Source organism: Corvus brachyrhynchos, unplaced genomic scaffold (assembly GCF_000691975.1).
Source record: "Corvus brachyrhynchos isolate BGI_N302 unplaced genomic scaffold, ASM69197v1 scaffold115, whole genome shotgun sequence".
Classification (NCBI taxonomy): domain Eukaryota; kingdom Metazoa; phylum Chordata; class Aves; order Passeriformes; family Corvidae; genus Corvus; species Corvus brachyrhynchos.
Window position 1 is genome coordinate 5,663,596 of NW_008239553.1, and position 14,950 is coordinate 5,678,545.

The 14,950-nt window shown below is 47.8% G+C and overlaps 1 protein-coding gene across 3 annotated transcripts in view; it reads left to right on the forward strand.

Moving 5' to 3' along the window:
- Nucleotides 1-14,626, forward strand: part of PRDM11 (PR/SET domain 11) — a 31,483-nt gene extending 16,857 nt beyond the window's left edge. Inside the window, exons 1-4 of one of the 3 annotated variants that reach the window (XM_017741821.1) lie at nucleotides 740-789; nucleotides 2,603-3,111; nucleotides 3,877-4,527; nucleotides 5,366-14,626. In XM_017741821.1, coding sequence (XP_017597310.1) covers nucleotides 3,072-3,111; nucleotides 3,877-4,527; nucleotides 5,366-7,530 — 2,856 coding nt within the window. In that variant the 5' untranslated portion in view covers nucleotides 740-789; nucleotides 2,603-3,071 and the 3' untranslated portion in view covers nucleotides 7,531-14,626. Of the gene's footprint in view, nucleotides 1-601; nucleotides 790-2,602; nucleotides 3,112-3,876; nucleotides 4,528-5,365 lie in introns of those variants that run through there. The other 2 variants (XM_008639399.2, XM_017741822.1) reach the window with 2 other exon arrangements.
- Nucleotides 14,627-14,950: the final 324 nt, after the last annotated feature.

A 14,950-nucleotide genomic window follows, 5' to 3' on the forward strand; every position in this document is an offset into this window, starting at 1 on the left:
TGACACGCCCTGCTGAACTCCAAAGTGCAAAACCTTCCAAGACTGGCATGTCCTTGGACAACCAGCACATACTCCCATGCACATTAGGTGCCCATGTTTCTGTCCTTTGAATCTCAATTCTGCTTGTCTGAGAGGAGAGAAGCAAGCAAAGCTATTACCAACTAAAAAGGAAGGCATTGTTTTGGGGAAACAGACAGACAGAGGAACCCTGCCATATTCCAGATATTCCTGAGAACAAGGGAGGAAGCCCTGGGATGTGAAGTGATGGTGGGGAGTCCAGAAGTCCTTGTTTCTATCACTAGGCAAAGATATTTCTGCCTGGGAGAGTCTGTGTCACCCTTGCTGGCAGACATCCTTTCAGGCTGGATGTGCATTTTTGTCATCCCTTCCCCAGCAAGAAACAGCCCCAATGGCTTAGTGTTCCCTGGGTGTCCATGCTCGTCTGCATACCATTGCTTATAACTCCATGCTTTCCAGCCTGGCTGTGTTGATGGCTCTCTCTGAAGGCCATTCTGGCTTCTTCATGGTTGTCATTCTGATGAAAGGGGGAGCACAGGAGAGAAGTTTGTGCTTCACACCTGCATTGTCTCCTCACCCTCAGGTATGTCATCATCTCCCGGGAGGAGAGGGAGCAAAACCTGATGGCCTTTCAGCACAGCGAGAGGATTTACTTCCGTGCCTGCCGTGACATCCACCCTGGGGAGAAGCTGCGGGTCTGGTACAGTGAGGACTACATGAAGCGGTTGCACAGTATGTCCCAGGAAACCATCAACAGAAATTTCACAAGTGGTGAGTCCCTTCCCTTTCCATCCTTTCTCCTGATCCCCTTGGGCTGCCCCAGAGTTGGGCCAAGTGTGGTGGGTGAAGTAGATTTTGCACAGGCTGTGTGAGGAGAGCTGCATTTCTAGAAGCAGAGCACCTCTGGGTGATAGCCCCCAGCTTTGCCTGGCATAGATGGATGGGTGTACAAGGAGAATAAGATAACCACAGTCACAGAGATCATGAAAGAAAGATTTGTGCTGTGATGTGTCATGCCACGTGTTGTGTTGTGCCATGTTGTGTGTGTGTGTGTGCTGCAAGGGCCTGATGCAACGCCCAGGGATCACAGAGCGCCCCTGTCACAAGACTTTCTGGCCTGAAGATTACCAAGCTGATGATCCTACAAGACAGCATTAGGTTTCTCCTCTGAACATGCTGCTTTCTCTGGCTCCTGTGAGCAGCCTGTTTGAGGGAGCCCTGGCTGGTTTTGTGTGCATATGAAAGCGATTTCCTTGGTGTGTTTGTCCATTTTCCTCGTTTAATTTATCTCCTCTTTCTTCAGAAAGATAATTTGGGATCAGCGCGACATCAGCTAGACTCCTTAGTCTCACAACCTTAGAATGTGTGTACAACGTACAGGAGGCTTTGTTCTTGTCAGACTGATTCTTCCTTGGATAAAAATTGTTATCTAAAGAGTAGAAATGTTGAAACAAATGCAGCAGTCCTTTGGGCCCATGTATTGTCAGCAATATAGGAAGCTTTAGAGGAAAGCAAAAATTCTTAATGCATCTGTTCATCTGTACAATGCTGATACTTGAAGTTAATTAGGAATATTTCTTTCCAGGCTAGATGCAGAATGGCAGGGCCTCCGAGGGGCAGCCACACTAAATATAACTTTGTAATTACAATTCCTGAGTATATTATTACACAGCTGTTGTTGCTGCCTTGACTTGGTAAAAGGTGTCTCCTCTTCAGTTGTGGGGTTGACAAGATGTCTTGAAAAAGGTGGTTATCTCTATCACCTTAGGGTTGTTATGCACTTGCAGTGTTACATCTTGGTGGCTGTACTTGGGCAATTCCCACTTCTGAATTAACATGGGTATGGATTTGCTTTTTTATGTTAATGAACATCAGTGAGTGATTAGGTATAGGCTGCAGTGATTTTGCTGCAATGACATGCACACATTAGTCATCCAGATGGCTTAGTGCTTTCTGAAAGTACAGCAAGAGACAGTCTGTGCCCTTGGGGCACCAAGGCTATGAGCTATTGCCCTGCCATGCAGACATGCCTTTAGTCATGGTTTTTTGTGGTGTCATGGTTTGTGGGAGCTGCAACAGTAACTCACAGCCTGCTCTGTGCTACAAGCGGTGAAGATCTGCCTCAGGACTCTCCAGAACCTGCCACAGTTTAATGCACCCTCAGGTAGAAACTCATGTGGCTGCAGAGACCATTCCGGAAACCCCCTGACATCTCGGTGAGCTCATCCTGCTGCAAGCTGGGCTCAGCCTGCCTTCACAAAAGGGGCGCAGAGATGTTGCTAAAGCGGAGCATCACCTGGGCCAATGCTAGACTTGCAAGAGACATCGAAGCCTCAGCTGGGAGGGGACTGGGAGGTGGTCAGGAAGCAGCACAAAAATCTGTTGAGTCACTTTCTATTTAAAAGATTTTAAATCCCTGCAGATGAGTCTGTCAAATGAAGCCAAGTGGCACACTTTACTAACTCACAGAAAAATAACATGGTTCCTGGGTTTTGTTTCTGTTGATAGTTTCTGACCCGCCTCATCATTGGAGTTGAGACCAATAATATGAGGGATCGTCTTGTGATTTCTAGCTTTTCCATAGGGCTGAAGCACTCGGCTGGTTGGGGGAAAAATCACCGAGAAAGAAGAACCGGTTCTCTAAATCCCTACCTCTCACAGTAGTTGCTGTAGTCCATAACAGGGGAAATACTAAGAGAGAGACTGAAAGCTTTGTCTGTAGAAATTCTCGTCAATGTGTTGAAAATGAGATCCGTTGTTATGGATTCACTAAAGAAGGGGCTGGGTTTCCCAGCCAGCATCCCAACCCAATGCAAAATCCCATCCATTCAGGCCAGCCCTTTTTACAGTGCCTTACTCTAACTGTTTCGAGTCTTGCATCTTCTCTGCATTCTTAGCATTGCTCTCCTTAGAGAGGGAATGGTAGCTTTTGCTCCATAACTCTTATGAAAGCATGAATACACTTTAAGCAAACAAAACCAAAAATCAGCATAAAGCAGCGTCTTGTTTGGGAAGCCATCAATGCTTGAAGTTATTTACAAGATAGAAGAGTGATGGAAATTGAGCCAAACCTATCGTCTTTTGAATTTCCAGGTAAGGAAATCTGGCTATTCCCTTTATTTTAAGCAATTAATAATTTGTATGAGGTTGCTTTTAATATTTTTTTTTGATTACTGAATGGCCATACTCTCAGACTCCACCAGGACAAGCTAAATGTCCCATCCTTGGAGGGCATTCACCCGTTGTAGCTCAGTTGACAATGTGTACCTTAGGTTTTAAGTGTGCAAGTTGTTTTTACTCTTTTACTTTTGCATTTCTGGAGCAGCCTCCAAACTGAACGAGAGTAAAGGGGCTTGCAAACTTTGTGCCATGGCGTGCACAGGCTCTGGGGTTGTCATGAAATGGTGTAAATCTCTCGCTGCACTGCTGTATGCTTGATACCTTTTACCAAGTCAAAACAGGCACAGGACTTCCAGCCAGCCAAAACGGCACTTAGGCTCTGGGTATAGTTTCCACCATGATCAGTCATTCACCTCATAGTCCTCTTCCAACGCAGGTTGGTTATACCTTTAGGTTAAACAAGCTGCCTGTAGTTTCTCTTCTCTTTGAAGTGTGTGGGTTCTACTCTGCTGTGGCTACCCAGGACTGTCTCTGTTTTTGCAGACATGCCCATTAGCAGGGCTTCTCCTCTTGCAAGCCTCGGTTTCCACTGAGTTGTGTCAGTTCCCTGGCTTGTAACATAACATGCAGACCTGCAGGGATTCAGTCTGCCTTTTTGTTCTTTTTTGTTTGAGTTTTAGATTGAGGGATGTTGCTCAGTTCCCAGTGATAATCCCCACCCCTCATTTTCCATTCTAGGAGACAAAATGTTACAGAATGAAAAGTCAGAAAAGAATGTAGAAAATCAAGAGGATGCAAGGGCAGCACTCCAGTTCACCACCTTAAAGCAGGGGAAGAGCCCCTACAAGCGCAGCTGTGACGAGGGGGAATCCCACCCCCAAACAAAGAAAAAAAAGATTGACCTCATCTTCAAAGATGTCCTGGAGGCTTCTTTGGAGTCTGCCAAGTTTGAAGAGAACCAGTTAGCAACAAGTACACCACTTTCCCTCAGAAGAGCATCTAAATACCAAGCTGAAGACATCTTTGAGCAGTGTGGCAGTGCCATGCAGCACGGCTCCCTGAGCCTCAGCAGAAACCAGAGCGAGAGGGATTGGAAGGTCCCTCACAGTTCCTCTTTCATCTCAGCCAAGGAGATGAGCATCCTTGAAGACGAGGAAGAAGAGCCCCTGTCACTTAAAGCAGACAGCCCAACCGAGCTGTCACTGGCCTCTGCACAAGGCAACTCCCATGAAATCCCCACCACGTCCTTCTGCCCCAACTGTATCCGGCTGAAGAAGAAAATCCGGGAGCTGCAGGCTGAGTTAGACATGCTGAGATCTGGGAAGTTACCCGAGCCACCCATGTTACCACCCCAGGTACCCGAGCTCCAAGAGTTCTCAGACCCCACAGGTAAGCCTTGCCGAGTTAGAGCATTCTCCAAACCCTGCCTAAGGAGAGTAGTGAGATGCCTGTGTGCTGTGTACCCATATAAAGCATTTTGCCCTGAGTATTCAGGTGAACCTGTGGTTCCATGGAAGGTTCTTCGTGAGGTTTTTTGACTGGGTGGGCCAGGAGCTGATGCTGTGGGTACAGTGGAAAACACTGTCTGGGAAAGACTCTGTATGACAATTTGCTCTATTTGTTGCCATTGTAATTAATAATGCACTGCCAATAAAAAAGACATTCCATTGCAGACAGTTTGTTTGCTGTATTTTTGATGCATTCTCTTTCAGCGGAAGCCCCTCCACAATGCCTCACATGCTACCAAGAAAGTATGAATGACTCTGTGGTAACGCTGAAATGTGCTCTCTTTGTGTATGAAATTATGTCCTGCTGTGTCCCTTGTTGGAGATCTCTCTCTGTTTCCTTCACTGCCTTAACACAACCACGTGTCCCTTTCTGAAGATACATTTCATTTCCTCCAGGAACATGCTCTTAAGCAGCCAGGAGCCTTCAGTAAAAGGAATATTTGGGTCACACAGTGTACTGTTCAAGTGGCCAGGATGTAATGTCCTTTCTTTCTGTTCAGTGTGGCATGTTGGAGACAAAGATTTTATGCAGAAATATTGATTTCTTTTCCTTTCAAAGTCGTGATTCAAATTCTATCCATAATGTCTTGTGGGCAGGAGAGGAGAGGTTGTGGTCAGCTCTTTGGGCAATGCTCTACTGTCACCAGTAGGATGATTCTCTAGCTCAGCAACTTCGTAAATACCATATTTTTTTCCTTTTTTCTGTTTTTTTGATACAGCTTCAGAAAGCATCATCTCAGTTCCCACCATCATGGAGGATGATGACCAAGAGGTGGATTCTGCTGATGAATCAGTTTCCAATGACATGATTGCTGCTACAGATGAGCCTTCCAAGATGTCTTCTGCGACGGGCCGGAGGATACGGCGGTTCAAGCAAGAGTGGCTTAAAAAGTTTTGGTTTCTGCGGTACTCCCCAACATTGAATGAGATGTGGTGCCACGTCTGTAGGCAGTACACAGTGCAATCCTCACGGACTTCAGCCTTCATCATTGGCTCTAAGCAGTTCAAGATACACACGATAAAGCTTCACAGCCAGAGCAACCTCCACAAGAAGTGCCTGCAGCTTTACAAGCTCAGGATGCACCCAGAGAAGACAGAAGAGATGTGCCGAAATATGACCCTGCTCTTCAATACAGCCTACCACCTGGCCCTGGAGGGCAGGCCCTACTATGACTTTCGGCCTCTGGCAGAACTACTGAGGAAGTGTGAGCTCAAGGTGGTGGATCAGTACATGAATGAAGGAGACTGCCAGATCTTAATTCACCATATAGCCCGGGCTCTCCGAGAGGACCTGGTTGAACGCATCCGTCAGTCTCCCTTCCTCAGCATCATTCTGGATGGGCAGAGTGATGACTTGCTTGCAGATACGGTTGCAGTCTATGTGCAGTACACGAGCAGCGATGGGCCTCCAGCAACTGAATTCCTGTCTCTTCAGGAACTGGGCTTTTCTACAACAGACAGTTACCTCCAAGCATTAGATCGGGCTTTTTCCAGCCTGGGAATACGATTGCAGGATGAGAAGCCAACTATTGGCTTGGGAGTTGATGGTGCTAACATTACCGCCAGCCTGAGAGCCAACTTGTTCATGACAATCAGAAAGACGTTGCCCTGGCTTCTCTGCCTTCCCTTTATGGTGCACAGGCCCCACTTGGAAATTTTGGATGCCATCAGTGGGAAGGAACTACCATGTCTGGAGGAGCTTGAAAACAATTTGAAGCAACTACTCAGTTTCTATCGTTATTCTCCCCGCCTCATGTGCGAGTTAAGGGTCACTGCTGCCACTCTGTGTGAGGAGACTGAGTTCCTGGGGGACATTCGAGCAGTGAAGTGGATCATTGGGGAGCAGAATGTGCTCAACGCTCTCATCAAGGATTACCTTGAGGTTGTGGCCCATCTCAAAGATGTCAGTGGCCAGACCCAAAGGGCAGATGCTTCTGCCATTGCCTTGGCCCTCCTGCAGTTCCTGATGGACTACCAGTCGATTAAACTCATCTACTTCCTGCTGGATGTGATTGCTGTGCTTTCACGCCTTGCCTATGTCTTCCAAGGGGAGTACCTTCTTGTGTCGCAGGTGGACGATAAGATAGAGGAGGCCATCCAGGAGATCAGCCGGCTAGCAGACTCCCCTGGGGAGTACTTGCAGGAATTTGAGGAAAACTTTCGTGAAAGCTTTAATGGCATTGCTGTGAAAAATCTACGGGTGGCTGAAGCCAAATTCCAGTCGATCAGAGAAAAGATCTGCCAGAAGACCCAGGTGATCCTAGCCCAAAGGTTCGATTCCCGCAGCCGGACATTTGTGAAGGCCTGTCAGGTATTTGACCTTGCAGCTTGGCCCAGAAGCACTGATGAGCTCATGAGCTATGGGAAGGAGGATATGGTACAAATATTTGAACACCTGGAGACAGTTCCATCATTTTCCAGAGAGGTTTGCAGAGAGGGGATGGACACCCGAGGGAGTCTGCTGATGGAGTGGCGAGAACTCAAGGTGGATTATTATACCAAAAATGGTTTTAAAGACTTGCTCAGTCACATTTGTAAATACAAACAGAGATTTCCCCTCCTAAATAAAATAGTTCAGATCCTCAAAGTCCTTCCCACCTCTTCGGCCTGCTGTGAGAAGGGGCGCACCGCCCTGCAGAGAGTGCGCAAGAACAACCGCTCTCGGCTCACGCTGGAGCAACTCAGTGACCTGTTGACGATTGCTGTTAACGGGCCACCCATTGCCAACTTTGATTGCAAAAGGGCACTCGATAGCTGGTTTGAGGAGAAGTCAGGCAATAGTTACGCGCTCTCAGCTGAAATGCTGAGCAGGATGTCATCTCTTGACCAGAAGCCAATGTTGCAGAGCATGGACCACGGCTCTGAGTTTTACCCTGATATTTAGGAAGGAATGCCTCAGATCAGATAATTTTTTTAAACTATACTCTAAACTTTGATATATTATATAAAAAATATATATTATCTATATTAAGGAAAAACCCACACTGAAAATTTAAAAGTTAAGACGATGTGCGTCTGATAGAAGCTAAGCAGAATTTTAAAGATTGAGACAATGTTTAGACATTAACTGGTGTCTCCAACCATGGCAGCTGCAATGTAGGTGGCAACATTTCATTCTTTATAAGCATGTGCTGGGGCCATACTCTACATGTTCAAACCCAACAACCTATAAGCTAGACAACGGGTCTTTTGTCAGCCTCATCCTCCCGGCAGTTTCCTTTGTATGTGTGTTGTCGTTTGCTGGGTTGTTTTTTGTTTTGTTTTGTTTTGGGGTTGCTTGTTTGTTTGTTTGTTTGTTTTCCCCTCAGTTTCAATCTCTGCCTCTCTTTCCATTGTTCAGCCCAGTTATTGAGCCATTTGAGCTTTTTGTTGGCAACCATCAGATTTCTGATTTCCAACAGAGCATCCTGCATGTTTATATGTTGCCCCCAGCTCCACCCAGTTCTCTTCAGCTGAGTGGAAGCTTTCTTCACTCAAGAGATTACTGACAGGAGAGAAGGGCTGGGGGCATGATTTTGGGTTTTTATTCTGATTTAGAAACAAATGCCTCCACTAAACTGTGATACTGCTATCTCAGTTCTCCGTACCTTTGGGCTGTAGAGTAATACTTGGCTTTCAGCTCCTTTTATGATAACCATAGTACCGGTCTATCATACGTATGTTATAACATGATGTCATGTGCAGACTATAAAATAGCAAAATAGAGAAGGCAGGGGGAAATTTTTGCATTTATATTTTTATATTGTATGAGATAAATATATATATATATATACAACTATTCATTCAAAACCAGGGCTGCTGTGGAAGCTAGACAGCCAATGAGTCAAGAGCCACCTCTGGGCGGAGATTCAAAGGCTTAAAAAATTATATTCTAATTTACATTATTTATACTATGTCTTTATAATCCTAGATTGTTGTGGGGTTTTTGTTTTGTTTTGTTTTGTTTTGTTTTGTTTTGTTTGGAATGACTGAAAGAAAAACCTGCTGCAGTTTGGTGGCAGGAGCTATCAATGCAAGATTATCTTGGATTATATTCATGTGTGATGTCCTACAAAGGTTCACTTATTCTCTTGTGACCAAGGTAACATGTTCCACAGCACAGCAGACTGATGACAGCAGGAAGAAGGGATGTTCTGCTTCTTCCTGCGACATATTTCTTCCTTTCTTGAAGGAATGCAGAGTCCAGCTGAAATGTGAATGGGGGACTTGCACCTTCCATCACAAAGAGATTGTTTTGTGGGCTTGGGGCTCTTCTTTGTTTTATTCTTTTAAAGTAAACAAGCTCCAGGCATCCACACAATATCACTTCAGGTTAGAAAAGAGAAAAAAACTCACAAAAAAAACCCCAACTAACCAACCAAAAAAAACACCACACAAACAAAAAAGGTGCAAAAACTCCACAGATGCTAGTGCCTTGCCCTGCTGATGTGGCATGGACAGCACCAACCTGACCAGACCATCGTGGGAGTGAGATGTGTTGGCCAAAAGGTGTCCAAGCCAACATGTTCTCACTTCCCAGAGGGATGAGCTTTGTGCCAAGCTGTGTTGTTTGGAAACATGATGGTGGTATCAGCAACACTGAACCTTTCCTTTCTCCTGTTACCCCCCTGCCCTTGGTCTTGGTGCTAAGATATCTCTAGAACCGTTGCTGCTAGTTGATAGCTTTTCATTTATATAAAAATATATATATATATATATATATAATATTATTTTATTTTTTAAACTTTTTTGTTTGTTTTCAATGGAGATGTAGCATGTTTGGAACCGATCTCTCTCTGAGTCACTTTCACTGCCAGGGTTCACGCACTGTCTTCCCCAGGAAAACACACACTTCTACCTAGGTCTCACTCACCTCCTGCTAACCCCTTTGCCTTCAGCAGAACTTCACAGCCAGCACTGGCAGAGGTGTGCAGCCAAGCCACTACGGACTGATTCAGCTTTCACACCCCACAGGAACAGCTAGACTGGTGTTGGTCAGGGTTTTGGAAGTGTTTTCCTCTGTCCCTGTGGGACTGAGGAGGGACTGAGCCCACCCAAAGCACGAGGGGTGGCCTGTCCTCGTGTCCTGACACGCCCCTTTGCTGTAAAACGGGGCCCTTCAGTCAGACGGTCCGAGCAGAGCAGAGCGGACCCTGTGAATTTAGCAGTGAGGGCTGGTCAGCACCCTCTGTAGCACTTACCCCTTGCCTTACCTCTGACAGCACTGCAGCCTGAGGCTGGCTCAGGCAGGAGAGGGCACCTGCGCCAGGGCCACCCACCTGCTGCCAAACTGCCGCCAGGGGTGCAGGCGCTGGGTGCTCTTCCTCATGGTCCTCATGGGAATGTCACAAGTTAGGTCAGGGCATCACACAGTTGCAACACAGGGCATTGATACGACACACCTAGAAAGCATTCATGTTTTCTTGTATTTCCTTAGAAACGATGTGATCAAATTGATGCATTCATCTAGAGGAGTAAAAATTAAACTGGAAACCCTCTGCCAGCTGTGCAGACTTGGGTGGTTGTTTGCCTGACCATGAAGTAGGGACCTCTATACACAAGGTGCTCGTAGCTCTCCAGGCCTGGTGCATTGGCTTTGCTCAGGGTGCTGCCACAAAGCTCATGGAGCTACTGCTGCCAGGGAGGTGGCAGGCTTCCTCCCTTTTTAAAACTTGAGGAGATGTAAAAAGATAAAAAAGAGAAAAATTGCTGCTCCATTAGTTTCTGACTGAAGATGGGCAAGGTGAACATAGATCATAGAATCCATAGAAATCCATAGCTCTTCGTGGGTGGAGGGGAAAAATCACCTGCCTTTCTGTTTGCAGTAGCAAAAGCTCCTTGGCACGGAGGCCCATGAAAGTGCCTGGCCCACATGGAGGGAAGGAACATTTGGGGACAGTCTCCAGACACCTTTGGAGAGAGGAATGCTCCCCCAGGGATTGTGCTGAGCAGCCCGAGAGGCCTGTTTACAACTCCTGATCCAAGCCTCCTAACTTTTGCCACTGGGGAGGAAATGGCAAGGTAAGAGCTGCCAGAGGCCTGTTCAGAAATTATTTTTCCAATTTGTCACTCCTTCCCTTTGGTTCTTGCAAATCCTGCTCTCATCAGTGACACATTTCACTGGCAGCTCTTATTTCTAATAGCATAGTGAAATGTGCAGCATGCGGTGGTTTTTCTCTGGCAGCCAGCTGACGCAGGCAGAGCACTTGTTTCTTTAGCAAGTTACTTGGTTTGCAAACGGTGATTCCCTGCCACTGGATGTTGTGGATATCCGTGATGGGAAAGCTCAGAGACCCCTTACATTGGTGATGGAGGTAGACAAGAGCTTGGCAGAGGAGCTAGCCCGGCCCAGCCCATCCCAGCTCCTCCAACACAATTCCCTGTTACCCGCACATCAGAAAATAAACCTGGCCTTTGTCCTGAGGTAATGCAGGTGCTTTGCAAGCTTTCCCTCCAGCTTTACCTGCCTATCTCAGATCTGTAGCTCTTACTTTCATGGATAGTCTGTGGAAACACGACTACCAGCATAGACAAGATAGGGAGGAGGGAGGAATACCAATGCAAAGCACCCCTGGCTTCCCAGGGCTCCCCAACCTTTCCCGGAAGCAGGTGCATTTCTGTTTGCCTGGGCCCAGCCTGGTGGCAGTGAGGCCAGGAGGCAACACCAGGCTTGGGGAGGGCTCAGCGGGGTGCTGAGGGAGGCCTCTGTGGCTCCAAGATTGCCATGTGTTTGGTTTAATCAATGCCTTTCCTGCTGTGCCGAGAGAGTGAGAGGAGTTGTTTTGAACGTGTTGCTCACAGCATCTTAAACTGGTTAGGCTGCAAAGACAGAGGGTTCCGTTTCTCTCAAATGAGCTCTTTATTGTCTCCTTCCCCTGCATCTTAGCTATGGCATCTGACTGTGAATAATGCACACTTCTCCAGACCCTCGGGTTTGTATTTCTAGCCCATGGGATTTTTGGTTGCCAATTTCCCTTCCCCACTTTTTGCTCAGGCTCCTTGCCTCTTTTACCCTGCTGTGAAGCAGAAATCTGTGAAGCACATTTAGACATGTCCTTCTGCAGGGCTCACCGGTGTCCGCAGGGGTCCGGCCCCTCCGGCCACGAGACCGACCTCAGCAGGGATAATCCTCACAAGAGACCAAAGCTCTTCCCATACCAGCAAAAGCACATAGAAGTTATGGGGGCTGTGAGGGGACACGGTGGGCAGGGTCCTCATGTGTTGTCTGCCTTGGGACTTGAGCCAGTTGCAGTGATGTCCCCCGTGCTGATCAAGCTTTTGCTGGTATGACTGTTCAGACATGATTCAGGCTCGGTCCATCTCTTTCTCACAGCACAAACTCAACCAGATGGCCCGCGGGGTCTTTGGAGTCCCCCTCCTTTCTTATCTCATGAGGATTGCTGTTTGTTTGACCAGTGCCCAGACAGCTGGCTTGCAAATAAGCAGCAACAGCCTCTGCTTTCGCAGATTCCCCTCTCAGCCCTGTCAAAAGAGGTCTTAAAAGCAGAGAAATGGTACGTTAATCCCCCAGCCATTGTATCCAATGCAGTAATGCCTATGCAATTCCTGTCTCCCTTGGAGACACGTATGATGTGTGTGCATGTAAGCTAGTGTATGTATACAGTACATACGCGTATGGTCTATATATTGTATATACGCACATCCCAGTACATATACACACAGTAAAAAAGATTAAAATCACATGCTTATATATCTATAAATGAAATCCTATATATTTATATATTTCTATGTTTTCAATAGATATAAAGATATAATATAGAGATAGACTCAACCACCCTTGTGTAAGGCTGGCCCTGTGTTCTAGCACAAGGCACGTAACACTGAAAACTTTGGACTTTGGGATGGTTTTAGCCATACACTGAGGCCTGCATTTACATGTGTAGCACTCTATGGAGAGGGGCTTGGCTGTGTTTAGGGCAAGGGTTTCGTTGTTGGTATGTTAACCAAGTGATAAATAAGGTTTATTTAATAGGGGAATGTCTTGGCAAGGGAAAATGCTTGAGTGTCCTTCTCCCAAGAAAGCCTCTTGCTGAGGTCCTGTGTGTTCGCACTTGGACGGATACATATCCCACCCTCATATGCACTTTTGTCTCTCTGCATGGATGCGGTTGGCAACTGCGGGCACTGGCACCATGGAGATGTGGCTTTTTGCTGTTCTGCCTGGCGTTCCTCGGCAGTCGCCGACACACTGCCAGGGAGACCCTGTGCTGGCCGGCACTCGCGGCACCAGCGAGAGCATGGGTGCACTTGCGGGCATCGGTCAGCGACACAGCCGTGGCACTGCAGTAAAGGCAGCAGGAGAGCCAGGGCGGTACTGAGTGCAGGAAGGGTTACAGCCATGCAGTTGGAGACAGCAGGGATGGTGTATGGAGCTGGAACAGTAGAAACGAGAAGGAACCGTGAAGTCGGAGTGATAAGGATGAGAGCATGCAATCCCCATTGGGAAGGCGCATTCTGCTCTGTTGGGTCAGGCTGGCCGCTGTTCTGCTGCAGGAGCCACTCCGCTCCCTCAGGTCTCACAGCCGCTCCTCAGCCCATGAGCAGCCTGCCTGGCCAGGGGCCCAGGGAGGCTTTCTGGAGGAAAGGAAATTATGTGATTGTATGGAAGACATGGTCAGTGTCGGATGTGTGCCTTTGGGCCTCAGCATACAGCATTCAGACCTTGCCAGGCTGAAGCATCGAAGGGTGCAGCCCTCTTACCCTGCCCATGCAAAGAGACACCTGTTTTCCCATGCCCAGTATTTCTGTGCTGGGATGGGGGTGGATCTGGGCAGTGCATCAGCCCTCCCTGAATATCTGCTGATGCCTGTGGGATGGACAGCTGTCTCATCCCTCCATCCCTCCCTTCGCACAGCCATTCGTAGGACACTGGCCCTGCTGCATCCTGAAGCCTTTGGCTGACACCTGAGAGGACCTGAGAGGTGCCTCTGGCCGGTCTGGCAGCAGGTGGTCAGTCAGCGAGCTGCTTCCCCACAAGGGTTGGAGGGAAAGCGTGGAGGTTTGCCTTTGCAGCTCTGCGCCAGGCCTGGCAACCGCTGCACTCCTTGCCGTTTGTTTTATTTGTTGGCTTCGGTCGGGAGGAGGGTGAGTTGTAATTCCAACATCCGAATGGCTCGTTACACTGGTATTGCACGAGCAGACGCTGTGCAAGCTGCCCCCAAGCCCTGTCACACACCTCAGTGCCCTCTCCCAGGCCTCTCTCCTCCACACAACTGGTAATCCACCTCAGCCGCCCCTGCCCGGCGGCGGCTCCCCGCTCTGCCGCAGCCCCTCAGCCGCGCAGCGCCGGCGGGGAGCTCTCGGCACCTGTTCCTCACAAACCTCAGAGACAGTTTTCTCACTCCCAGCCCCTCCTTCCGATGCCACTGACACTCGCATGCGCCCAGCCCGCGGCCTCACCTCCCACCCACCCTGCTGGTGGTGCTGCCGCCCGGCGAGGGGCTCCCATGCACTGCACCTCATGTCGAATAAGCTCGCTGGGCTACACGGGGGAACCATGTCTCATATGCTGTAATGTCCCATATGCTACAGGAGGGCTACGGAGTTTTCTGCCAGTCATGGCATCCTCATAAACTCACCCGACAGTTAGCAAAAAGGCATTTCTACTTCCAGAAAACGAGGTTTTGTCTCAAACCTCTCCGTGTCCACATCCAAGCACAGCCCTACTGAACTGTTTCAAGTGATCTCTCACCCACCCACCCACCCACTCACTCACCACACACACTTATGAAATGAGAGAAAAATATCTAGACGTCTATTACTACATATGTATTAATATGTTAATATCACTCTTTTGGAGACATTAAAATGTTATTACTTTACAGACTATGCTTTATAGTACCTGTGTGAAAGGACCTAGGACACTGGATACGAATAGAGCTATGTTGATATATCATAGTATGTACACGAGAACTTTCCTTTTGTCATATTATCCTTGTAATGTAAAATGATTGTTAATAAAAAAAAACCATTTAAATTTATCAAGTTGGGTTGCTAATTCTTTAAATTGTTCTTGGAGGTTAATGTCATTTTCCCAGACCAAGGGCATCTAAGCTGATGCACTCCCGTTTCCCCCAGCCCAGGACTGTAAGGAGCAGATCCAATGCTGATTAATCCAGAAGGATCAGTTGCAGCCCCCTGAGATGCTGGTAGTTCTCCCTCCTGAGTGACTGGCTTCCTGATGTGCTGAGTGTCACTGCAGCCCCTCGACGTCCACCCCTTGGTGAGCAAGTCCAGCATGTCCTGTGATGGAGCTGCATCCTTTCCCCATGGGCTGGGTTATCCCGGTGCTGTGCCAAGGCTGC